The sequence below is a fragment of the Panthera onca genome, chromosome B2 (assembly GCF_046562875.1).
Source record: "Panthera onca isolate mPanOnc1 chromosome B2, mPanOnc1 haplotype 2, whole genome shotgun sequence".
Classification (NCBI taxonomy): Eukaryota; Metazoa; Chordata; class Mammalia; order Carnivora; family Felidae; genus Panthera; species Panthera onca.
In genome coordinates, this window is record NC_138343.1 from 97,193,844 (window position 1) to 97,221,405 (window position 27,562).

General features: G+C 37.9%; 1 protein-coding gene and 1 non-coding gene across 4 annotated transcripts in view; one reads left to right on the plus strand and one right to left on the minus strand.

Annotated features, from left to right (window-relative positions):
• The window catches only part of AFG1L (AFG1 like ATPase), a 196,818-nt gene that overhangs the window by 39,821 nt on the left and 129,435 nt on the right, over window positions 1-27,562 (plus strand). For all 3 annotated transcript variants that reach the window (XM_060616322.3, XM_078447191.2, XM_060616323.3), the window contains 2 exons: window positions 15,904-15,955; window positions 26,522-26,623. In XM_060616322.3, the coding sequence (XP_060472305.3) occupies window positions 15,904-15,955; window positions 26,522-26,623 (154 nt within the window). The remainder of the gene's footprint in view (window positions 1-15,903; window positions 15,956-26,521; window positions 26,624-27,562) is intronic.
• Window positions 14,993-15,130, minus strand: LOC132668128 (small nucleolar RNA SNORA70). The gene has a single exon (XR_009605486.1). It is a non-coding gene; the product is annotated as a small nucleolar RNA SNORA70 (small nucleolar RNA).

Sequence of the window (27,562 nt, forward strand, 5' to 3'; positions counted from 1 at the left end):
TATCCTATCGCTGGTGGTTTGTACTCTTGGACCAGTATTTTGCCATTTCCCCCAGGCTCCAGCCCCTGGTAACCACCATTTTACAAATTTGGCTTTTTTAGAATTCTACATATAAGTGGGAAAATACAGCATTTGTCTTTGTGTGACTTTTTTCACTTAGCTATATGAGTATTTGGTTTTTGTTTTTAAAAAATTTTTTTTTCAACGTTTTTTATTTATTTTTGGGACAGAGAGAGACAGAGCATGAACGGGGGAGGGGCAGAGAGAGAGGGAGACACAGAATCGGAAACAGGCTCCAAGCCATCAGCCCAGAGCCTGACGCCGGGCTCGAACTCACACACCGTGAGATCGTGACTTGGCTGAAGTCGGACGCTTAACCGACTGCGCCACCCAGGCGCCCCTGGTTTTTGTTTTTAATGTAAGCTCTACACTCATCATGGGGCTGGAACTTACAACCCCGAGATCAGGAGTCACATGTTCTACCATCTGAGCCATCCAAGTGCCCCTGGGCATTTGTTTTTAATGCAGATATTTAAACGTTCATTATAGTGGACTTTTTTTTCATTGTACTCCTAAGAAACTTGCTGTAAAGCTAAACTATAATATTAAAATAAAATGCATCTGAATTATTGATGAGAAAAAAAACTGGTGGCAGTGTATTAGGCTGCTTTGATGTACCTGTATAACGATGTTTTCTGTATTAAAAATTTGAAAAAGTTATGAGCAGATGACCATTATATAGAAGCAACAAACTATGAAAAATGAGCATTTATGAACACTTTACCTTTGTTATCAAATAAAACTTACAACCAGGTTAATCTGACACATTTAATGTATGCATAATTGTTATTGTGCTGTGAGGTAATTAGGCATAAATGGTAAGTAGTTCATGTAAATCACTATAATTAGAATTACTTTTACACAGCCAAATCAAGCATTTCTAGAGTCAGGGAGGGAGAGAATTAAATAGAGTGTGGAGCTACTGTGAACATCTCTGTTTCCATTAATCAGGGGTATACAGGCAGCCAGGTTTTTTCATCTCTTGGGAGGCGACATCATAGCCTAAGAGACCTGGGAATAGGCGTGGAAGGCACGGTATTCCTTTCCTTTTCCTCCTGCTCTCTACAAAATAATTTTCAGCTTTTCCCTAATGAGAAATTATTTCAACTTCCTCTTATATCCTATCATCTTTTATTTGGATACTTGTTCTTACCCTCCTAAGAACAATGCATAGATTGCGTAGAAAAGACCTGTCCTGCCTTGAAAGCCAGCTAATCTCAGGTCTTGATGCTTTTCTTGTTCTGGCATCTAGTACTTGGAGGCTATGAGCAGGATACCTGGAATGCTGGGCTGTAGCCTTTCCTCGTAGGGGATGTGGGAGCCCTACTTGTCTGAATCCAAGACTAGGCTATTTGCTGCTTTTCCTCAGTTCTTCCCTTCTCTCTTCCACCTAAGGGAGTGAATACTTATTCTCTCCATTCTTCTTAGAACCAGCATTTCCTATAGGTAAAATGGGTTGAGCAGCATGATTTGGTTAAATTTTCTCTGATCCCTTCATTTATTAGAAAACCATAAACAACATTGAATACAAATGGGCAACATCTGTAGCTATATACAGCTTTATTGAAGACCAGGAATATTTTTATTTTTTTACTTTTTAAAAAATATGTAACATTTTAATTTATTTTTGAGAGACAGAGAGATACAGGGTGCAAGTGGTGGAGAGAGAGAGGGAGACACAGAATCCAAAGCAGGCTCCAGGCTCCCAGCTGTCAGCACAGAGCCCAGTGTGGGGCTTGAACCCACGAACTGCAAGATCGTGACCTGAGCCGAAGTCAGATGGTCAACCGATTGAGCCACCCAGGTGCCCCAGGAATAATTTTTGAATGAATGTTTCTTGTATCAAATTTTCTGAAAGCTGTAGCAAAATTATGTCCTAACCCAATGTTGGTATTGTCTGTAAGAAGTAAGATCAGGAGTCAGACCACATTGTTTATTGAGAACTAACATATCCCAGACTCATTTAAAATCTGAAATTTGAGAAACAGAGTGTAATAGGGCTGTTTCCATCTACAGAATAATTAACCAGTGCATTCAGTTTTATTTTCTAAGGTGAAATTTCTAAGCCATCAACATAGATGAGAATATCTTTAATAAGTCCCTTGAAATGAATTTAAAGGAAGGGATATAGCCCTACTTCATAATGTTGATGATTGGAATGCTTTCTGTCTTTATCAACCAAAGCTGACTACTTTGGTTATGGAAGCAAAATTACATAGGCCATAAAGAGGAATCAGTACTGTGGAATCTATGCTGAGATTATAGTCAGATCTCTAGATCACAGGTTGGCAATTATTTATTTATTTACTTATTTGGCAAATATTTTAGGCTTTGGGAACCGTATGACCTCTCTCCCAATTACTCGGCTCTGCTGTAGTCAAAGCAGCCACAGAAATACATAAATAAATGTACTTCAACAATACTTATTTACAAAAACAGGCGTCAGGCTGAGTTTAGCCCACAGGTCATAACTTGCTGACTCCTGCTCTAAATGAGCGCTACCTGAGCAGATTTGATGGCTGGTGGGAGACCACTCATTATATTCACAATTCTACTTAAACTGTACTTAGTCTAGCTTTTCAGTCTAATTTCCCATTACCTCTCTTTATATATACCTGCCTCTAGTCAACAGAACCATTCAGTGTTCCATTAGACAGACAAATGGAACAAAATAGAAAGTTCAGAACTTGAATGAAAACTTGATGTGCTATTGACTTGGCACTGAAAATCAGTGGGGAAAAAGATGGTCTAGTCAATAAATATGGATGAGAGGCTGAGAAAATTGATTATGTGAAAAGTAAAATAAAATTAGGTATCTTTTTCTTTAAACATAAACATAAATTACATAGAATTAATGTCTTAAACTTCTTGAAGAAAATATAAAGGAATATCTTTATGAACCTGGGAATAGTAAAAATTTCCTATATAAGATAGGAAAACCTAAATTATGAAGATAAAGATGGATACATTTGACTATACTAAAATTTAAAACTTTTAGCTGAGAAAAAGTGACATAGAAAAGGTGAAAAGGCAGAACACAGACTGGGAGAAAATACTTGCATTAAAAATAATTGATTGTGGATTGTTATCTAGATTGCATAAAGAACTATCAAAAACAGAAGAAAAAACACCTCAGTAGAAAAATGGATGAAGAGTCTGTCTTGTGGGGATAACTAGCAGATGCCACAAAACTGGATAAATAAATCAGAATGTATTTCTAAAATGGAATGTTGCGTAACATGGGGATGTTTTCTCTGAGGAAATAGGATACAAAGGGAGGCTTCAGTTGTGTCTGATATTTTATCTTAAATTTTGGGATAAATATGTTAAAATATAAAGATTTGAAAAAGTTGGGTGGTAGGTAACTAGCTATTCAATATTTTATCCAATTTATCCTATTTATTATATTCTATAGTAAAAATATTTTAAGTGTAATTGTTAGATATTTCAACAGATTTCTTAAAATCATTTTTAGGGGCACCTGGGTGGCTTGGTCGGTTGAGCATCCGACTTTGGTTCAGGTCATGATCTCACGATTCATGGGTTGGAGCCCTGTGTTGGGCTCTGTGTTGACAGCTGAGAGCCTGGAGTCTGCTTCAGATTCTGGGTCTCCCTCTCTCTCTACCCCTCCCCCGCTCATGCTCTGTCTCTGTCTCTCAAAAATAAATAAACATTAGAAGAAACTTTAAAAACACAATTTAAAAATCATTTTGGGGAAATTACAACTTGATGATGTAATTTTAGACTCTACTGTTTCATCATTTGCTTCTTACAAATAGACTAAAGAAGGGGAACTATTAGCACATAGCTCAGAAAGGCCTAGAAAGTACTATAGACTTTTTAGCAATGGAAATTTTTTTCTCTTTCTGAAGTTCCATAAGCTGAATTGTCTTGGTTTAAATCTTTTTCATGAGTGCCAGATGTTTCTGAGTTCTATATATGTAGTTAGGTATTCATTTTTATTTATTTTTTTAATGTTTATTTTTGAGAGAGAGAGAGAGAGAGCAAATGGGGGCAGGGCAGAGAGAGAGGGAGGCACAGAATCTGAAGCAGACTCCAGGCTCTGAGCTGTCAGCGCAGAGCCTGATGGGGGGCTCAAACCCATGAACCACAAGATCATGACCTGAGCCGAAGTCAGACGCTTAACTGACTGAGCCACCCATGCACCCCTGTAGTTATGTGTTCATTTAATGTTGATTTAATCTTATCTTATGTTTGGTAATGTTTTGTCTTTTTCAAATAATGTGCCCATTTCAAGTACTGGGGAAATAATGAGCCAAGTGTTTTCTTGCTTTTTTTTTTTTCTTTTCTTTTTTTTTTTTTAACTTTAAATCCAAGTTAGTTAACATATAGTGTAATAATGTTTTCAGGAATAGAATTTAGTGATTCATCACTCACATATAACACTCAGTGCTCATCCCAACAAGTGCCCTCCTTAATGGCCATTGCCCAGTTAGCCCATCCCCTCACTAAACACCCCACCAGCAACCCTCAGTTTGTTCTGTGTATTTAAGAGTCTCTTATGGTTTGTCTCCCTCTCTGTTTTTATATTATTTTTACTTCCCTTCCCCTATGTTCACCTTTTTGTTTCTTAAATTCTACATATAAGTGAAATCATATGATGTCTTTCTTTGACTAATTTTGCTTAGCATAATACACTCTAGTTCCATCCGCATTGTTGCAAATGGCAAGATTTCATTCTTTTTGATTGCTGAGTAATATTCCATTGTATATATATACCACATCTTCTTTAGTCATTCAAGAACAATATTTCTAACACATAATCTGATTATACCATTCTCCCATTTAGGGTTCTTGATGCCCTTGGGGAAAAGTACAGACACATTAGTGTGTTCTACAGGGTCCTTGAGAACCTGGTCCCTGCTTCTAGCCAGCCTCATCTGTTTTAATTCTCTGCCATTAAAGCACCAGCTGTGACAAACTATTTGAAGCACCTTGGGCAAGACTAGGACCTTCTCTTGCCTTGGAGTCTGCCAATGCTACATCTCATCTTCTTTTGTTTAGCACCTCTCATATTGCCCACCTGGTGACCACATATTCCTTTAGTAAATACTTTGTTTTCTGAATCTTCTGGGTCTGCAGAGCCTAGCTCACTGCCTGGCACAAAGTAGGTGCTCAGTCCTTAATCCTTGTTTGCAGAATAAATGAAAAATGAATGACAAAGCCATCATTGAAGATTCAGAAGACAATTCTCTGATTGTCAATTCTCTGATAATTCTGAATGATAGGCTATCAGTCTATCCATGTGTCTGTGTGAGTGTTGGTGTCTCTGTGAGTTTCTATATCCATATGTGTCTCTGTGGATGTGTTTGTATTCTCATTCCCTCCTTAGCATCAGTTTTTGATAATCCAGGAGAAGCCTGGAAGGTCACTTTAATTCTTCAAATTCAGAACTTCAACCAGGGATATTCAGACCAAGGGATATTTTTCACATTTTTTTTTTTTTTAAATGAATTCCAGGTTGGTTTGAGAATTATGCTTGTGTCTTGGATATCCCTCTGAACTAGTAGTGGACCGGAATAGATCACACCTAGTATAGCTTTGTCTAAGCCAGTTAGAATCAGAGTACCAGTTAGGAGTGAGCGGACAGTGTAGATTTGCTGAAGAAATTACCTGCCGTCATTTGTTTCCCAGTGGCACATGTAGACACTTAAAAATGCTTGTTGCTTGAATGCATGAGGCATTAAAAAGTCATTTGCATCCTCAAACTATGTTATAATAAAAAATAGAGCCATTTCTTATCCTAGTTGTTCTAGAGGTTTAAGCTCACCCCCCTCCCCGCCCCCCCATACATACTTGCTATTTAGGTATATAAATAGGCTTAATTATAGGAGTAAACTGAACAAATTGGTGTACTTTAGGTTAGGAGGGTTCTTCTGCAATTCAACTGAAGGCATTTTAAAAAAGATTTTCATTTAAAGAGCCTTTATGGGTGCTAACATATAGTTCATTCTTTTAGTTTTTAAAGATCTCCTTAGAAACCTGAAGTGATCTACTTTTATCAGAAAGTGGTCTATGTTGAGAATGATATAATGCTAGTTTTTAAAAGATGTAATTATGCCCAGCATTCCAGCTGGAATCATTGTCTCTGATTCTATCATTTTTGGAGATAATAATGGAATGATGAGGGGAGTGGGGAGAAACAGGAAAAGTAGTATTCCTGCATTTTAAACAAATTGAAAACAACCCTTTTTATTTTAAAGCACCACCCTTATTATCTAATTGTCCTAATGGAAATTATGCTGGAGTAGCAGGTGGGGAGTAACCCGGAAAGGTGGAGGACATGCTATTTCAATTTATAACTTTGGTGAAAATCACCTCGGATTACTTTTTAATGCTAGAATTTTTAACATAAGGAACAAAACATAAGTTAAAATGATTAAATCAAAATATTCAGAATGAGGAAAACAAATGTTTACTTTGCCGCAGTTAAAGGAATAGTTTTGGTAACAGTTTTGAAAGCAGTTGTCTAAAATGTAAATATGCAGATACTTTTGGAATAATTTTAGACTGAATTCAAAAGTAAAAGCATTTCACCAAAGGGGGGGGCGGGGAGTAAAAACAATTTAGTTATTAGTTACCACATTTTTTTCCCAGCTTTTTATTTTGAAAAATTTTGGAGCACCTGGGTGTCTCGGTTAAGCATCCAACTTGGGCTCAGATCATGATCTCACAGTTCTGTTCACGGGTTTGAGCCCCACATCGGGCTCTCTGCTGTCAGCACAGAGCCTGCTCAGATCCTCTATTCCACTTTGGATCCTCTGTACCTACTTCTCTCTGCCCCTACCCCACTCATGCTCTCTCTCTCTCTCTTAAAAATAAGTAACCATTACAAAAATTTTCAACAATACTTAAGTCTATGAATGTTAACAATTTGCCACGTTTGTTTTTTTCTCTCTAAATTATATGTTTTTTTCTTTTTGTTTTTTCTTTAATTACCTGAAAGATGCAACATAATAACCCTTGACCCTTAAAAACATCATTATGTATTTCCTAACAAGGATATTCTCCTGAATAACTATATTACCAGTATCATACCCAAGAAATTTAACACTGGTATAATAGTATTATCTAAAATAGGGTTGCCTGATTTAGCAAATAAAAATACAGGATGTCTGGTTAAATGTAAATTTCAGATAAATAATACTTCTTTAGTGTATGTATGTCTCTTGTAATATTTGGGACATAATATATACTAAAAAAATATTTGATGTTAATCTGAAACTCATATTTAACTGGCCATCCTGTATTTTCTCTGGTAACCCTAAATATGAAGCCCATGTTAAAATTTCTTCAGTTGTCCCCTAAATATCCTTTTAACTCTGTGTGTGTTTGGATTCACACTTTGAATTTGATTATGTCTCATAAAATTTTGGTAGAATAATGATTGGATATTTACTTCTTACAATGTAAGCCCCATGTTCAAAAGATTCTATGGGTGTAAATGGGCTTTTATATACTGTATATAAACTTTAAAACATAAATTTCTACTGAATTTAGCAGTTTGGAGTACATCACAGGCAGGACCCCAAACATTGGTGCTATCAGCACATTTTTCATTGGACAGTTGGCAGTTTAGCTGTATTGTTTTGAAAAATTTTAATGACACTCTTTTAACACCTGCTTTTCCTAATCCTCCCTTTTGATTTAAGTTATTACAGCAGGTCTCCTAAACTTAAGAATGCTCTGTGACTAGAGAGTTCTGTGAGATTTTTTGTTTTGTTTTGTTTTGTTTTTTAGATTCCACAGATAAGTGGTATCATTCAATATATATCTTTTTCTTTTATTTTTTTGAAGTTTATTTATTTTTAAATATTTTTAATGTTTTCTTTATTTTTTGAGAGACAGCATGTGAGCAGGGGAGGGACAGAGGAAGAGGGGGACAGAAGATCAGAAGCAGGCTATGCACTGAAAGCAGCAAGCCCAACGATGGGCTTGAACTCATGAACTGCAAGATCACAACCCGAGCCGAAGTCGGATACTCAACTGACTGAGCCACCCAGGCGCCCCTAAGTTTATTTATTTTAAGGAATCTCTAAACCCAACATGGGGCTCAAACTCACAATCCCAGGATCAAGACTTGCATACTCCTCCGACTGGGCCAGCCACGCACCCCAGTACATGTCTTTTTCTGCTTGATTTATTTCACTTAGCTTAATGCCCTCAGTGTCCATTCATGTTGTCACAAATGGCAAGATTTCCTTCTTTTTTTATGCCTAATATCCCATTGTAAATATACACCACATTTTCTTTATCTGTTCATCGATTCATATACCCTTAGGTTGTTGTCATGTCTTGGCACATGCAAATAGTGCCACAGTGAACATGGAGGTGCAGATATCTTTCTGAGTTAGTGTTTTCATTTCCTTTGGATAAATGCCCAGAAATGGAAAGCTGGACATCTATGGGGTGCCTCCAAAAGTGTGCAGTGTGACCTCCCCAAAGGGGAGTACGTTAAAATTCACTGTGCTATGAAAAAAAAAAAGATTATAGCAGTTCATATTCTTACCAGTTTATGAGCCTGCCTGTCTCCCTACATCTTTGACAACACTGTATTCTCTCAGACTTCTAGATTTTTGTCATGGCAATATTTCATTGTTATGTTAAATCACACCACTTTTATTGTGAATGAGAAGTACTCTTTCAAATGTTTAAGCCATTTGTATTTGTTTTTCTTACTGATTTATAAAAACTCTGTTTACTAAGGAAATAAATTCTTGTTTCTAATAAATATTGCAAGATTTTTTTCCTTGTCTTTTACTGTTAGCATTTTTTTTCCCCCAAGCAGAAATGGTTAATTTCACTGCTTTAAGTCTTTCTGCCTTTTCCATTATAGTTTTTGGGTTTATGTCTTGCTTTGTAAGACATTACACTTAAAGATTGTAAAAATGAATTCACAGGAAGGCCTTTATAAAGATGTTGATGAAAAGGATTACAGGAGAAGTGAAACATTTAATTTGGTGGTCATGGTTCCTGAAAAGGTGGTGGGGGTGGGGGTGAGGACTGAGATCCAGAAATTGAGAGAATGTTGCATAGGAAGAGGAATCCTCTTACTTTGTCACAGGAGGGAGAGAAGAAAGGATGGGTGCCGATATGGGTGGGATTGCAATTTCATATAGGAAGTTGAAAGAGTTCCACCTCAATGCCTTCTGTTTTCTCTCTAAGGAGAAGTAGGAGACATCTGCTGAAAGTGATGGGGGAGGTGTAGTTCGGCTTGAAGAGAGCTGAGAAGGTTCCAGAGAAGCACTGCAGAAACAGAGAGTGAACTAACCAGAGAAATGGAATTGCTGGCAATATGAAGGGACTGGCGAGAAGCTGCACTCTAAAGAGATTTCAGACTGTTTCAGCAATATTCCGAAGGCTGGGTGAACATGATGGGAAGGTTGATTTTCTATTTTTAGCTATCCTTCCATCATTTATTTTTAATTTTATTTCATTATGGTTGGACTAAAGTGATTCTTTGGAATTTATTGAGGTTTCCTTTATGGCTTAGCATATTGACTATATTTGAAATTGGGCTACATGTTCTTGAATATATTCTTTATTTGTTGAACATAGGGTTTACATAGATATAAAATAGCTTGAGTGCACATTGGTGTTCAGATCTTAGAGATGTCTCAAATGATATGATGTTTCTTTCTTTCTTTCTTTCTTTTTTTTTTTTCGTGTATAGGCTTTGATGGAAACAGAAATCCGTAAAACAAAGTTTGCAGTCTTCAGCATGAGGGAATGGACCTTGCAATTAGTGGGAACGCCCTGTACTCTGCCCTGTACTCAGTAGATAAGGAAACAGCAGGCTGTTGAGTTGATAAGTCTTATTTATCCAGGGTCACAAAACTAATAAGTAGCAGAACCAGCATTTTTACCCAGCCCTTTGGGGCTCATTTCCAGTATTCTTCTGCTCTTTTATGCTTAGTAGAGGCAGATGATAGGTTATCACTATCTTTCAACATCATCTTTATTTATTTTTAATTAAAAAAATTTTTTTTGTTAACATTTATTTATTTTTGAGAGACAGAGAGAGACAGAACATGAGCAAGGGGAGGGACAGAGGGAGAGGGAAACACAGACTCTGAAGCAGGCTCCAGGCTCTGAGCTGGCAGCACAGAGCCTGACGTGGGGCTCGAACCCACAAAGCATGAGATCATGGCCTGAGCCAAAGTCGGATGCTTAACCAACTGAGCCATCCAGGTGCCCCTATTTTTTATTTTTTTTAAATTTAATGTTTATTTTATTTTTGAGAGAGAGAGAGAGGGAGGGAGGGAGGGGAGGGGCAGAGAGAGAGGGAGAGAGAGGATCCGAAGCAGGCCCTGCACTGTCAGTGGAGAGCACAGTGCGGGGCTCAAACTCATGAACCGTGAGATCATGACCCGAATTGAAGTCAGAGCTCAACCGACTGAGCCACCCAGGTGCGCGCCCCACAACATCATCTTTAAACTTACCATCTGCACAGTCTATATATAATGTCATTGGAGATTTATCAAAAGCCCAGTGGAGAAGGTGTCGTCAGCCTGCTTTATGAATTTCTGAAGATATAAGTAACATAGCAAATCTTACAACTGGTCACTAATGAAACTTGTTCATCTTCAGAGTTTCAGGGCTTTGTTTAGTGTTAAGTGTATGCATTTAAAGGATAGGGCACGTATCAGAGTCCTGGCAGGAAACCGTTCACAACAGATGTTTCAAATAAAGACTGAATCAAGATGACTTAGTCATGACTTAATCAGGCCTAAGACAGCAAACGAGATGGAGAGCGTAAGGAGGAGCCTGGAGTGGGCTGGAGCTGTGGCATGAGGGCCTGATTGATGGTCCTGAAGGGATTCAGCTCTGCCAGAGACATAGCAATGAAGCCAGGAGGAAACAGGAAGGAATGGTCTGATTTTTCTTTCTTCCCTCTCTTCCATCTCCTGCAAGTAGTATGTCACAGGGGCTAACGCCAGCTAGCAGCCAGCCGGCAAGGTTAGCCTCCTGGGGTGCAGAGCTGGAGGGAGGAGATGGTTAGGGGAGGGGAGCAAATGGAGAATATCAGCACCTAAGAATGATAGCAGGGTGGAGTTTTCTGAGACCTAAGAACAAATGATAGAAATTAAAACACTATAGGGGTGCTTGGGTGGCTAGGTCGGTTAAGAGTCTGAGGTCAGGTCATGATCTGAAGGTTCATGGGTTGGAGCACCACTTTAGAGTCTGTGCTGAGAGCATGGACACTGCTTGGGATTCTGTCTTTCTCTCTCTGTTTCTGCAACCCCCCCCCCCCCCGCCCCCCGCCCCGCTCCTCCCCTACTCACGCTGTGGTCTCAAAATAAACTTAAAAAAATTAAAGCATCATAAAGGAAATTTAATGGAACTGAAAAATAGGGTAAATTGTGAGAAAATGTAAATTAGGAGCATGTAAATGATGTGGGTTTCTGTCTAAGTCGTTTTGAAGAAAATTGTGAACCTTACTTTCTGTGAATTCACTACTATAAATAAGGAATTTTAAAACTTCTTTAGGGCCCATTTTATAGTCTTCTAAATAGTCTTACTGTTCACCATTTGATTCTGATTTTCCCCTTAAAATACAGATTTTTATCTTTTTATTTATTTATTTATTTTTTTGAGATTTTAACTAATCTCTACACCCTATCTCTACTTGGGGCTCAAACTAAACTTACAACTCCAAGATCAAGAGTCACACGCTCTACTGACTGAACCATCCAGGTGCCCCAAACTATAGATTTTTAGGGGTGCCTGGGTGGCTTAGTTGGTTGAGCATCCGACTTTTGCTTTGGGCTGAGGTCATGATCTTCCGGTTCGTAGGTTCAAGCCCCACATTGGGCTCTGTGCTGGCAGTAAGGAGCCTGCTTGGGATTCTACCTCTCCCTCTCTCTCTGCCCCTCCCCTGTGCACATGCTCTCTGTCTCTCTGTCAAAATGAATACAAATTTAAAAAAACCTTAAAAAAATATATAGATTTTTAAACCCCTTGAAATAATTTCAGTAATTTTTGGATGACTGAAAGTATATTAGGAGAAAATTGAAAAAGTGAAAAGTGAAAATACTTGGAGTATATTTTGTTTAGGTAGATGGTATCTAACATGTTATAATTATAATATAATATGTATATTTAATACATATTATATAATTTAAAAATATGTATGTAATATATAGTGTAATATAACATTTGCCAAAATGTTTTTTTCCAAAATATGTTGAGTTTGAGTGGGTAAAACAGAAGATAGGACCAAATGCCGGTTTTTTTTTTTTGGCAGCATTGAGTTCTCTCTGTGTCATCTTTTCCTCCCAATCTTTAGTTTTTGCCTCGAACTTCATTTATTTAGCATATATTGGTGATCTCATGTGGATAGTACTAGAGACCCTAGACTATTCCCGCAAAGTGTGTTATGAAGAATTATGAATTGCTATGACCCTTGGAGTTAGCTAATACAGAACATTGCTTTCAAAAGATTTTTTAAAATTTATTTTGAGAGAGAGGGTAGATGGGGGAGGGGCAGGGAGAGGCGGGTGGGGAAAGAGACTCCTAAGCAAACGCCATGCTGTCAGCACAGAGCCAGATGGGGGCTCTGTCTCACAAACCATGAGATCATGACCTGAGCCGAAATCAAGAGTCTGTCGCTTAATTGACTGAGCCATCCAGGCGCCCTTCAAAAGATTTCTAATACATAGACTATACTTAGAGATTATGAAGTTCTATGTAAGCTTTCCAATTTGAAGCTGTTCTAAAATTATTTAAGAGCATAATGCTTTTTTCTGGCAAGTTGAAAATAGCATAACCAGTGTACAAGAATGGCTCGTATAAGATCTTAAAACAAAACAAATTAAGAGGTTTTGGCAGGAATGGAATCTGTTTTCAGCTGAGATTTAAGAATAGATTGAGAGTTAATGTGCAGAGGAACACAGGGAATGCAGTCAGCTGGCAAAATCAAAGCAAAGAACGTCCTTTTGCCTAAATGGTGGGGAAGGGGCATGCTAGAGTCAGGGGCTGGATTTGTAGAGAAGGCTGAGAGGGGCAGGAAAGCAAGAGAAGTTTCTGAGACATGTTGGAGTGAACTCACAGACTAAAAAACAACAGCCATTATGTACTAGATTGTATCTAGCCTTTGAGTATGTTCTCAGCCAAAATCCTGACTGCTCTGGTTTGTTCTAAGAGGCATAACCTTTGCCTCTTTCCGCTTTTACCCTTCCTGAATTCTCTCTGCTCTTGCTTACTTTGGTTTTTTGCACAGGTATCTAGAAATTTGCAGAGTTCAAAGGTTACTTTTCTAAGTGGAACAAAATTTAGTATGGTTATTTGGGTTGACAGTAGTATCAGGCAAAGAGAAGTTGCATTTTGTTTCTTCCTTGGAGCCCTCCATCCTCCTGTTTTGATCTGGACTTGATTGCTTTCTTCATCCGCTTATGTCTCTGCTTCTGGAGCCACTCTCTATCTCACCAGGGCTTCCTTCACAGGATCCTTTGTCTTTCCTGGAGCCTAGGAGTTCCTATTTCTGTTAGGGGGATATTATTAAGACCCGCTATGTATGGGGGCACCTGGGTGGCTCAATCAGTTAAGTGTCTGTCTTGGGCTCAGGTCATGATCTGATGGTTTGTGAGTTTGAGCCCTACGTCGGGTTCTGTGCTGACAGCTTGGAGCCTGGAGGCTGCTTCAGATTCTGTGTCTCCCTCTTTCTCTGCCACTTCCCCGCTCACACTCTGTCTCTCTCTCTCAAAAATAAATAAACGTTAAAAAAATAGACCTTCTATGTATGGAATGTCAATTTTCCATTTTCATACTTATGGATACTTAGGGTCGATTAGATTGGAAATCGTTGCCCCTCAAATCTTATTCAAGTCTTTATCTGTTGTTTGTGACTTGTTACCCTACTCCTTTGTCACCCTCCCCAGTGGCCACCTCAGACATTTGTAGAATGTTTCCTCTATCCCTGGTGTGTAAAATTTCAGGGTTATGACTTGGTATTGGTTTTATTTCCCTCTCTCTGCTGGGCACTTACTCTTTCCTCCCAAATCTAGAAATGAAGTCCTTCAGATCTGAGAAAAATCTTGGTATTATTCCTTAGATAACTTCCTCCTCTATTTTCCCTTTCTGGAATTCCTTTTTTTTTTTTTTTTTTTTGGCCAGACATTGGACCTCCTGGTGAATTAATCCAGTAATCTTATATTTTCCATTTATTATTGTTTCTGTTTATTGTATTTTCATTTTTTAACAAATGTTTGTTTATTTTGAGAGAGAGAGTGGTGGAGGGGGAGAGCAAAAGAGGGAGATAGAGAATCCCAAGCAGGCTCTGGAGCTGTCAGCACAGAGCCCGATACAGGACTCGATCTCACGAACCACGAAATCATATTCTGAGTCCAAATCAAGAGTCAGAAGCTTAACCAACTAAGCCACCTAGGCACCCCTAAAGACTTTGTATTTTTAAAGTAATCTTTACACCCAACATGGGGCTTGAATTTACAACCCCAAGATTAAGAGTCACATGCTCCACTGCCTGGGCCAGCCAGGTGCCCCTCTGCTACCATATTTTATTTATTTATGTATTTATGTACTTATGTATTTATGTATTTATTTTTTAGACAGGCAGTAGGGTTTATTGGTAGTCATGAATAGGGAAGGTATAGTGCCAAGTTTCTCATGAGTGCAGAGCCTGCCATTTTTCCAAGAGGCCATAATTAGGGATGTATTTGACCCCACAGCCATCTGGGATGAGCTGTTTTCCTACTACCATGAATTCAAATTCATCCACATTAAACTTAGTAAATTCCCATTTCTTAGAAATGGGACATCTTCTGTCAGCCAGAGAACTTGAACTTGGCCTTGTGTGGGGCGTCAATCACATGTTCCTTGTTTTGCAGCTTGGTTACAGGTGGAGCCTAGATTGGAGATGGGGTGAGGTCGTACATCAATGTCCACTGGAAAGGGCTGTCTCCAAGGTCCCTTAGGGCAACCCATACAATCACCAGGCTGCATACACTACCAAGGAGGCTACTGTTCGCAGCCATTGCATACTGAGCCCCCACAGGGAAAGAGCACAGCCTACTTACTTAATTGGCTGCAGATCTGCTACCATATTTTAAATTTCATTCTTAATGTTCCTTTTTAAAAATTGCATTTTGTTCTTGCTTTACAGTTTTAAAAGCTTTTCTTGTTTTCCCCAGCATATTAATTATACTGATTCCAGTTTTATTTTGAAGTTTCCTTTTGCTGTCTAGGTAGTCTCTGTTTCCTCTGAGTTTTTATCCTCTCTGTACTCTTGCTCTGGTCTCCAGCTTTCATCTTGGGCATTTTTCTTTTCACGTTTCTATTGATTCTTGGTTGTCAATTCATTTTAGCATCTTTTCAGATACTGACAAGCCGATCGAAGGCTCCATCATAAGAGGGTGGTTGATTGGTGGTGCTCTGTTGTGAGGTGATCTAATAGGGACCAGGTATTTCTTTGGGAAAAGTCCACACATAAGTACCTTTGGGCTTTTTCTTTTCTGTAGACTATTTAGTGTCTCCAGAAAAATTCCTCTGCTCTCTTGCTAGCTGGGAATGAGCTAGGCTGTCGTTGTTTGGGGAGCCCACTTGGGGAAGACGGCATAGTTATTAAATGATGTAAGGGATGTAAACTCCAGTTGTGTGACTTCAGCCCTTGTCCTGGGCTGCTGTGATTCTTGCCTCCTACATTAAAATGGAAGTTGGGCTTCATAGCTTTTACATTAAGTTTTTTGTACTCATTATGTATAATAGCCTGTTTTACTCCTATATGTTATAGTTAGGAACACTGTGTATATGGTGATATTTAATTATTTCCATGTTAGAGATTTATAATTTGTTCTTAATTTACAGCTGTTTTCAAGGAGCAAACCTCCAAGGGGCCTGTATGTTTATGGAGATGTTGGTAAGTGTGCTAAAATAAGTTTTGAGTGGTCCAAACAGGAAATTTCCCAGCTTTAGCCCAGGGATATTTCCATTTCCATCCCTCAGTCTGCCACCAGGTAGGGAATAGGATGGGGCAAAGTAAAACAGGAGGAGAGGATAGGGGAGAGGTGGGAGCTATCTTAATTTTCACTTTCACTTTTCATAGAGAAGTGACCTGAGCTGAAGTCGGATGCTTAACCGACTGAGTCACCAGGAGCTCCTAGGCACCCCTATTCTTAATGGATGAGTGGTTATGTTTCCTTGGTCTCCCACATCTACATACTGGGCACAAAGACTTACCTTTTCATGGAAACCTTATGAGCTATTGCTTACCTTCTAGATTTAACTAATCAATGAATGTCTGCTTCTTTTCTGACTTGTTCTTGGTGAAATTGTCTGTTGTTTGGCTTCTGTTTCCTTCAAACAAGTTCTTTTCTCCTGGTCCTAAACCTTTCCCTGTTTACCCACATTTATTGATGTCATAAAGGTGGCTCTTATTTTATTTGGTCTTAATGCTTATCAATCATTTTTTTTATTGGCTTACTCAAAATGCACATTTACATATAGCAAAATCGGTTTGCTCCTCAACTGATAAACCTCAGGCTCCCCTACAGCCATAACAAATTTGTGCTATGAGGAAATGGTAGCAAAAGTTTTTATCTTAATAAGAATTTTAGGACCAGAAAAGTATTAGGAGTTGACTAAGTAGTTATGGTGCCTTAAAGATCCAACTGTTCTTTTCTGGGTCCTCCCTCTTCCCATTTGTTTATGAATGCCTGTAAATACCTGCTCTACACTTAGAGATTTAGCAAGTTTAAGAAAAAGAATCGGTGAGTTCATAAACAAGTGGATGGTAAGAGATTGTCCTTTAAGATTCATCAAGTTCTTGGAGCTTACAGATTTGGAAAATGTCAAAGAAGTTCAAGCTATTCTATTTTGTTTTTTTTTTAGATTTTAAAGTGATCTCTACACTCACCATGGGGCTTAAACTCACAGCCCCAAGATCAAGAGTTGTACGCTCTTCTGACCAGGCCAGCCAGGCGCCCCCAAGCTATTCTTTTTCTTAGTTCATTGGCTAATTGGTATTTTTAAGAATAGCATATGCTTATTTCTTAATTAGAAAGCAATTTATTCCAAAGGCTTATTTACAAAGCAATTTATTCCACAGTTTTATGTGTCTACACCTTTGGGTACTGTTCTCATTCTGTGGTCATCTCTTATTCTTTGCCTCTTTGGAGAACATTTACTTCCTATACCTTCACTTTCACGTTTAGTCATTGCTAAAATCAACATCTTTGTTTCTCCTGTTACCTTAACCACTTACCCATAAATGGAGATGGTTAGTAAAGCACAACTGTTTCTACTTCTGCAAAAGGGCTTTTAAAAAAAACCCCAAAACCTATAAAAGTTACTGGATTTTAGTTTGGAAAATACAGCCATATGCTAACAAATTGAAGGGAGGTATAACAAGCGTCATTCGTCTGAGTGCTTGAAGGAATTGGAGAAGATGTGATAACATGGGATGTTCACAGAGCTGGGTGTGTGGCAACCTTTGGTTAAGAACATCTTTATAGCATAGAGAGGGGAAGAGAAAGGAATTCTAAAATAGGAAGGAAGATGAACATTTTGGTGGCTATACTCAGTTTAGTTTAGGATACTTACAAAAACAGGTAGTAAAAGATAGGTCAATTCTCAGTTTGAGGGCGTTCTCTGGCTGGGAGAATAGCCTCAGAATGCTCTCCCAAGCTCTTTTTTGTTACTATTTTCCTTTTTTTAGACTTGGGAAACAGGTGTTCAGTTTCAGAGAGACTCATGACAAAGAGAGGTCTGTGTCATAGCACACCCTTCCCTTCCTTATTTCTGCACTTGCCCTAGGCTCTGTCATGCATGCTTCTTTCTACTCATGTGGAGATGACGGACTCAGATGGATCCTCAATCCAGGGAGCCCCAGTAGATTTGATTCAGTAATTTTCATTCATTTTCACTAATAAAATGCTTATTAGCACATCTCCTGCAGAAGCCAAAAGCTGCAATAGGAGTGTTTTTTTTTTAATAAAATTTTTTATAAATATGTTAAATGTTATATTTATATAAATGTTTTATTAATGTTAAATTTATTTATTTTTTGAGAGACAGAGTATGACTGGTAGAGGGGCAGAGAGAGAGGGAGTCACAGATTTGGAAGCAAGCTCCAGGTTCTGAGCTGTCAGCACAGAGCTGGATGTGGGGCTCAAACTCACGAATGCGAGATCATGACCTGAGCCGAAGTTGGATGCTTAACTGACGCCCCAGGAGTGTTTTGTGGCTTCATTCTTACCCTGCAGTTGGCTTTCTTGGGTTTCAGCTCTGGCTAGCAGACTGCAGTGGTGATGGCGGGTTGTTGATTTCCCTGGTACATTTGGAGAGAATCAAAGGAGGCTTTTGTTTATCAGTCCCTTTTCTGCTGCCTCCTGATTTAACCTCACCTGCTTCACATTGATAATTTCACCAGTCAAAAGGCAGGCTGGTTTTAGGATTAGGAGTTGGGAAGCAAAACTCTGGGCTTGGGGCAGTGATGGAGGACACCACCCCCAGCTCCTTTAGCAGGAAGATTGGCTGTGAAAAGGGCACCATGGGGAAGGGGGGCTAGCGCTTGAGTAGTTCTTTTTGGCTTCATAACTATATAGGCTTGAAAGTTAGAACTTAAAAGGGTTTTAGGTTTTATAAGAATCTTCTCTTGAGAAAAATACAAGGTTCTATTTAGGCTACTGCAGAGACCAAAGCAAAATTGTGAGGTAGATAAAATTTATTGTTGGTTTCTTCCCCACGTTTTGTCAACATCTGTCCTCATTCTTGCGTTCACTTGACAAGTGTCTGCTGTGTGCCAGGCACCGTGTTGTTTCTGCAGATGGTGGTGGTAAATAAAGGCAGACACAGTCTTTGCTCACCCAAAGCTTACAGACTCTTGTGATGGCTCTAGAAATGTTTTCTGAACATAACCTACAGTAAAAAAATATTTTTACATTCTGACCTACATGTGAGTGTGTGTGTGTGCACACATATGTACACACACACACCCTGAAAAATAGTTTCATGAAAGAAAACTTACCCTTACATGTGGTACATTTTGATATTTTCTGTTCTATTCTATGAAAAAATAATTCTGGTTGTAGAGGCAGTATTTTTTTTAATTTTTTAAAATCTTTATTTTTGAGAGACAGAGAGACAGTGCAAGTAGGGGAGGAACAGAGAGAGAGGGAGACACAGAATCTGAATCAGGGTTCAGGCTCTGAGCTGTTGGCATTCTAGGGTTTTTTCCTGCTGTTTCATCTCTTTGGGCATTAGGATTTCTCATGCTGGATCTTCCATGAGACACAGCTTTCTCCTCTACTAGTTAAACTTACCTGGTTGGACCAATATTATTCCAGGATCTTCTAGCCTTCTAGCTAAACTTTTGAACTATTTCTAAGCTGTTTTTAATCTAAACTATTCTAAACTACTTTTTAAGTTTTTTGTTAAAATTTTTAAATATTTATTTTAGAGAGACACACACACACACACAGCACAAGTGGGAGAGGGGCAGAGAGAGGGAGACACAGAATCCGAAGCAGGCTCCAGCTGTCAGCACAGAGCTCGATGTGGGGCTTGAACCCATGAACTACAAGATCATGACCTGAGCCGAGGTGAGACACTTAACTGACTAAGCCACCAGGCACTACTACTTTTTAAGTTTTTAATGGGTTCCATTGGATTAATGGGTTACCGTTCCAGAACATTTGCATTTAAAGAGAGTCTTCTGAGAGTTAGAATTTCAATGAAACTTAGTATATGAAATAGAACTGTAGTGATTCAGCTGGCCAGTTGGTAATTTTGGGCAGACAAATCTTTTTTTTTTTTTTTTTTTAATGTTTATTTATTTTTGAGACAGAGAGAGCATGAGCGGGGGAGGGGCGGAGAGAGAGAGAGAGAGACAGAATCTGAGGCAGGCTCCAGGCTCAGAGCCATCAGCACTGAGCCCGACGTGGGGCTCGAACTCGTCAACTGCGAGATCATGACCTGAGCCGAAGCCGGACTCAACCAACTGAGACACCCAGGTCCCCCCTGGGCAGAGTCATCTCTTTTAACATCTCTGAAATTCTACCACACACAGGCTCTTGCCCACCCATACTAAATCTAATGGTGCTTATCATAGACACATTTAAAGAATTTTACATTTTAGAAAGATCTTTGCTACCATTTCTTTCCTTTTTTTGTTAGTGTCATGAACTTAACATTTTCCTCATATTCTCCCTAAACACTCTTTGGTGCTGAGGAAAGTCAAATGTTAATAATTACTTGGGTATATTTACTAGTCTCTGTTAGAAGTAGAGAAAAAAATAGATATTGGTAGAAATTAATAAGAGAACAAATACAAAATAAGTAGAAGTTTAAGTATATATAAGCCATACCATTTTCATATTAACATTTTAAATTTCATTAAGTATTCAGTTACTCAGATTTCTAATTATATCATAAACGTTTCTGTTTTCAATGTGATATTGTTAAGTCTTTAGTCTGTGTGTGTGTGTGTGAGTGTGTGTGTGTCTCACATCATACCACTGAAATGCATCAGCAAAATTCAGGCTGTTCATATATATACAACATATGTAATGCATGTATAATGTTACATACATACATATATAAACCGATTTGTCTGGTAGGATTTCCTACAACCTGGATCTTGCTGGTGCATCCCTGTGGTATAGTGTGAGAGTCTTTCAACTTTGTCTTTTTTAAGATTGTTTTGGCTATTCTATGGCTTTTGCATTTCCATATAAATTTTATTATTTATTTATTTATTTATTTACTTATTTATTTATTTATGAGAGAATGCAAGCATGAGTGGGGGAGGGACAGATGAGAGGTAGAGAGAGAATCTTAAGCAGACTCCATGCTCAGGGCGGAGCTGGATGCGGGGCTCAATCTCACAAACTGAGTCACTAAGGCGCCCTGTTATTTTCTTCTTCAAAAAATAATAGTCATCCCAATGAGTGTGAAGTGGTATCTCATCGTGCGTTTCTCAAATGATTAGTGATATCGAGCATCTTTTCATTGTAGGTTTCTTTTGTCTTTGTCCTTTATGTGTTTGAAAGTATGCTGCTTTTCCTAGTTTGCTGAGAGATTTGATCATAAATGTGTGTTGAGTTTTTTTCACGTGTGATGATTGTATGGTTTTTATATGTTAAATTTTATTTTGGCAGGGGGTTAAGTTATTTACATGCCAGCTTAATTTATTTGAAGGTGTTTTTAATTGAAATTTTTATTAAGATAATTAATAGATTCACATATACTAGTAAGAAGTAATAATGGAGGTATCTGTGTAATGTTACTCATTTCTCCCCAAAGGTAACATTTTACAAAGACTACAGTATAAACATCACAAACAGAATGACATTGATACAATTCACTGATCTCATTCAAATTTCTTGTTTTACTTGTACTCATTTATGTATGTGTGTATTTAGTTCTATATAATTTATCACCTGGTGGTTCATGTATCCACCACCACAGTCAAGGGACTACACATTCTGTCACCGCAAGAGTCCCTTGTATTGCTCATAATTTTATAACCATACCTAGTCACCCATTGTTTCTAAGTCCTGGAAACCACGAATCTGTTCTCCATTCCTAAGATTCTGACATTTCAAAAATGTTACATAAATGGCATAGTATGTAACCTTTGGAGATTGGCCTTTTTTTTTTTTCTTTCTTTCTCAGCCTATTTCTTTGGACATTCATTCAAGTCGTATGAGTTCAGTATCTCTGGAGATTGTTCATTTTACAGTTCCCTGGTGGCCATTCTTTGCCTCACATCGTAGAGGATCACCCTACACATGAGCAGCTAGTATTCAGCCAAAGACTCAAGAATACCCTCATGTTGATTTCTGGAGCTCTTTCATAGCTTCCTTTTCCCTGGCACTTTGCCTTGCAAATTTCACCTGTGTGGGACTCCTAATTCTGATCTGTCTTAACCCATCTCAGCCAGTCGTGGGTGTTTTGCTTGGATTCCTCCGTTCTGTTCAGCAGTCTGGAGGGTGCCTCCAAGCCAAAAGCTGGAGTGATCTAGGGCTCATCTTGTTTTTTCCTTCCGTCATGGATCAGAGTCTTGTACTGTTATTTTCCCGTGTCTGAAAACATTAGTTTCATGTATTTCATCCCGTTTTCTAGTTGTTTACATTGGGATGGCAAGTCTGGAACCAGTTACTCTCACATAGTCTCTCAAATGTTTTCATTTTCTTGGTACACATTGCCAAGCTTTTCTTGCTCCAAGGTGATACAAATGTTCACACATATTATCTGCTGGGTCTTTCATATTTGTTAGCACCTTGGATTCATCTGGAAATAATTTTGGTGTGAAATGTGATGGTAGAGATCTAGTTTTATTTTTTTGCAAATGGTTGAGCATTTGTCTTTAGCAATTACTATTTTTTTCATATACACTCTTATATATACTTAGATCTGCTTAATTGGTTTAGTTGATTTTTTAAAAAATTCAGTACCACTCAAATATAATTTCTCTAATTTCATAATATATTTGTATTATGTAGTTTCTCTTCTTCCTGTCTTTGCCCCCCCATCTCTATTACTTGCTACTTATCTTGTTTTAGAACATTTTTAACATTTTTTTAAAAGAAATTAACTGCTCAGCAGAATTTTTAAAAGTGTGGGTGTTTTGTTTTACTCAAATGTTAAGTGCTTTATTTTTTTCTAATTAATCATGGGTCTTAGATATCATGCCATATCAGAACATATAGATTTACCTCATTCATTTTACTGGGTATAATATTTTATTATATGAACATTTCACAATTCACTTAACCAGTTTCCTGTTGATAGGCATTTGTTTATTTTATTTTATTTTTTTTTTACCAAGAGATTGACTTTAGGATCATGTTGTCAAGTTACTCCTAAATTGATTTTTTTAAATGTTTATTTATTTTTGAGAGAGAGAGAGAGAGAGAGAGAGAGAGAGAGAGAGAACACGAGCAGGGGAGGAGCAGAGACAGAGGGAGACACAGAATCAATAACAGACTCCAGGCTCTGAGTTGTCAGCACAGAGCCCGATACTGGGCTTGAACTCACAAACCATGGGATCATGATCTGAGCTGAAGCCGGATGCTCATCTGACTGAGCAACCAGGTGCCCCCCTAAGTTGAGTTTGATTGGGATTTGACTGAGCTTTGAAGTAATTTAGGGGAAAAAAATCTCCTTATACTATTGATTTTGGTTCTGAGTATTTTTAAATACTTATCTTTTGATGGATACTGCCAAACTGACTTCCAGAAAGGATTTTTTTGTTTGTTTTATTTTAATTTTATTTATTTATTGTGTGTGTGTGTGTGTGTGTGTGTGTGTGTGTGTGTGTGAGAGAGAGAGAGAGAGAGAGAGAACATGTGCAAGCGGGGAACGGGCAGAGAGAGGGAAAGAGAGAATCCCAGGCAGGCTCTGCACTGTCAGTGCAGAGCCCAACATGGGGCTCGAGCTCATCAACTGTGAGATCATGACCCTAGCCGAAACCTAGAGTCTTAACCGACTGAGTCACCCAGGCGCCCCCAGGAGGGCTGGTTTTATACTACCACCAGAAGTGTATCGGAGTGCTTGTTTTCCTACATCGTCACCAATATAAAAATGTTGTATAATTGGTGTTTTAATTTGTATTCCTTTTTATTTCTGGTAGAATTAAACTTTTAAAAATATGTTTAAAGCTATGTATTTATATTTTTTGTGTCATTTGAATACTCATATTTTTTTTTGCTCATTGATCATCTATTTTTTTCTTTCCCCTCTTGAGTCTGTACTGTTTAGTACTCTTTCAATTGTAGCGGGGAAAAAAAGGCAGTTGAGTTAGCTGAACCAGAGGAGGAATTTAAAGGTTGGTTTAATTATTCGGTTGAATAATTAATTAATAATAATTATTAAGTTGAATGAATTAAGTTGATTGAACTGAGGGTAGATCTATATTTACTATCTTAAATAATGTTTTAGGGATCTCTCTCCCTTTCCCTCCATTTCCCTCTTCCTTCATCTTTTTTGTCCTGCTTTCTTTTTTGGCTTCATTCTTGTTCACAGGTTTGTCATTGGATTCATTCTTGGTCACAATTTTTTGCGGTTATAGAAAAGATTTCTGGAATTTTCTAGGTTGCTCTTTCAGAAAGAAAAGAGATGATGGTCATTCTCAGAACCTATGTTCACTGCCCCTGGATAACACTGACCTAACCTAGGTACATGCTGATTGCAGGGCCGACCACAGTTTATATGATAACGGGGTATTTTTGATTGGCCCGTCCTGTGATTAATACCCTCATACAATCATGCTAAGTAGAGAAGTTTGCAGAAGGAAGAGATTTAGGACAGACCACAAAACAGAACAAAACAAAATACACAATTCCATTATAGTTTTTAAGAGCTCTTTATATTTTAAAGATACGTAAGGTCAATCTTTAAAGTTTCATGAAGGCTGGGATTTTTGTCTGTTTTGTTTACTACTAGATCCTGAGGCATGATAGGGCCTCACACGTGGTGTTCAGTAACAATATATTGATTGTATAAATAAAGATATTAATTTTATTTATAGTGATTTTGATATTCAGAAGGTTGAAGTTCATGTAGCCTAATTTATCATTTTTTTCTTTTTGATTTTTTTTTTTGCTTTTATTTCCAGAAACGTTTTATATGATGGTGCTGTTAAGTCTGTTTTTTAAAGTGTTAGCACAAAGATTGCATTCAAATATATATTATTCACATTTTTGGTTAGATAATTCATGACTTTTTTTCTGGATCTACAAGTATACTGTGCTTCATGCAGCAGAGTTTGAAACTTTATTTTTTGCATAAATGTAATGATTTAAAATCTGCCACTTACTGTATCAAGAAATGTTATACTGAATGGTTTTACAAAAAATTATTTTTAAATCTAATTGATCTCTTTATTAGTGACCATATGTGTTTGGTGAATTGTACTTTCATATACAAAAAACTTTCTGGTAATTCCAGTGGCATAGGTTCAAAGTCATGTGAAGTGGAGGAAAGCCAAATAGATTTAAGGCTCAGATTTTACATCCTCAGCTGCCTATCAATACGCGTAGCTCCTGCAAAGAGAGGATGGGCACTGTGGTAGAGTGGTGGTGGAGAAAGTGGTGAGGGTGAGAGAGAGTACCAGCCTGGCCTGGCTGGGCCTGCTGAGGAATGCTGGGTCTGAACCGAGCTCTAGTGCCACCAGTGTCCCCAGAGCTCTGGGCTTCCTGTGAGGGAATAAGACTTTCTGTGCATACTTTGTTAAATGTGATTCTTTGATTACTAAAGCAATCACAGTGATTAAAAATTTCGGTGTGTTGAGGGGCGCCTGGGTGGCTCAGTTGGTTAAGCATCCGACTTCTTTGGCTCAGGTCATGATCTCGTGGTTTGTGGGTTTGAGCCCCGTGTTGGGCTCTGTGCTGACAGCTCAGAGCCTGGAGCCTGTTTCAGATTCTGTGTCTCTCTCTCTGTGACCCTCCCCTGTTCATGCTCTGTCTCTCTCTGTCTCAAAAATAAATAAACGTTAAAAAAAAAATTTTAAAAATTTCGGTGTGTTGAATATTAGATAATTAAATTATAAGGGTTAACTATATTAGAATTTCTTCAAGTAGGCCTCATTTTGAAAGACTTAGGTGCTAAGCTTTTTAAGAAAGTGTTACATTTTAAGAACACTTTCTTAAAAAGCTGAAACAAAACAAAGGGGGAAAAAAAGACAAACGGAGAAAGAGACTCTTAACTTTGGAGAACCTGATGGTTACCAGGGCAGAAGTGGTGGAGGGATGTGTGAAATAAACTAGGTGATGGGGATTAAGGAGTGTGCTTGTCATGATGAGTTCCAGGTGATGTATAAAATTGTTGAATCACTGTATTGTATACCTGAAACTAATTTAACTCTGTATGTTTACTGGAATTAAAAAACTTAAAGAGAATATCAACATTTATAAAGGAAATCCTGTAGGATATGCAAGAAGAAATAAAGATAAACCTATAGAAAAAGTGTTCTATTGGCAATTCTCCAGCTCTAACATACATGTATTATTTATTTTCAGAATTTATGTTGGATACTAATCTTTTCTTTTTTTTTTAATTTTTAATTTTCAAATTTCCCATAGTGCCTAAGACCACTCCTCATGCATATGGCCCAATAAAGCCATAAATATTTATTTAATTGATAAAGTTATTTTATTCATATTGATGTCTTTTGGAAGAGAAACTGAAAGATGAATAATCTGCAAATCTTACCAGTTTATTTACATAATTCTCTGGGAGAAATAGCCCCTGTAATGTTAACTAGATGTCATATTTCCTAATAACAGGATTTTAACAGAAAAGAGCAATGTCAACATTTTATTTTTAGCTGGTTTAACATAAAAAATAAACACTCCTTTCTAAAAAAGTAACATAGTCTTAAGCTTTCCAGTAGAAGAGTGTGGTTTCATTATCCCAAAGCTAATGAACAATCATTAGAGCAATCAGTACATACTGTTTAATAGTTTTTTTTTTTTTTTTTAAGGTACAGGGAAAACAATGGTGATGGACATGTTTTATGCTTATGTGGAAATGAAGAGGAAGAAACGGGTTCATTTTCATGGTTTCATGCTAGATGTTCATGAAAGTAAGTTAAATGATCTAAAAGAAGGGGTTTTTAAGTGGACAATCACTACAAAATACCTTTCTTCATCTTTTAAAATTCTTACTCTTTTAATCTTTTAAAATATTAGATTTTGCTTAAAGTAAGGTTTTATTTGGTTTCATTTGTTTTGTGCTATATTGAAATGATTTGTAGTATATTTAGAGTTGACCCTAAAGACAGATTCAAAATCAGTACTTCCCAATAAGAGAAGAGAGGTTACTATATGAAGGTCAGGTATTTTCTCCTTCTACTAAGGGTCAATAAGAAATATTAAAAACTCACTTATTTGGAGAAGTTGTTCTTGATTAGGTCCTTTCCTCTGTGTTACCTTAGCATGTAGGCATTCATGTACTTGTAGGCATGCTTTATTGTTTGTCAACGTTCCTTTTTAAAAAATTTTTTATTTTTATTTTTTGAGAACGAGCTCTGTGCGAGGGAGTGTGTGCAAGTGGGGGAGGAGCTGAGGGAGAAGGAGGAGGGTATTTTAAGCAGACTCCGTGCTCAACAGGGAGCCTCAGTTGGGGCTCGATTTCACAGTTCTGAGACTATGACCTGAGCCAAAATGAAGAGTCAGACGCTCAACCAACTGTGCCACTCAGGCGCCCTGCTTTGTTGGTGTTCTTAAGTTATTTCATTTTGCATTACTTGTCTACCAGCTATACTAACCTCACCAGGGCGGGAACATTGTATTTTTCTTCTAATACCTTCAGCATTTAGTACACATATAATGAGTGAAGTGGGACTGGCTAGAGACCAGGAAGCATCCTGATTATGTATGCTAGATGTAGGGCAGGATCACCTCTTCTGCCTCCATCTCTGAAATCCTCAGCAGTAAGACTGATCTGTTGATCCATCTAGTTACCATCTTTTCATCTAGCCTATCATTTGTCATCTCTGAAGTGATTGAAAAGAGGGGGGATG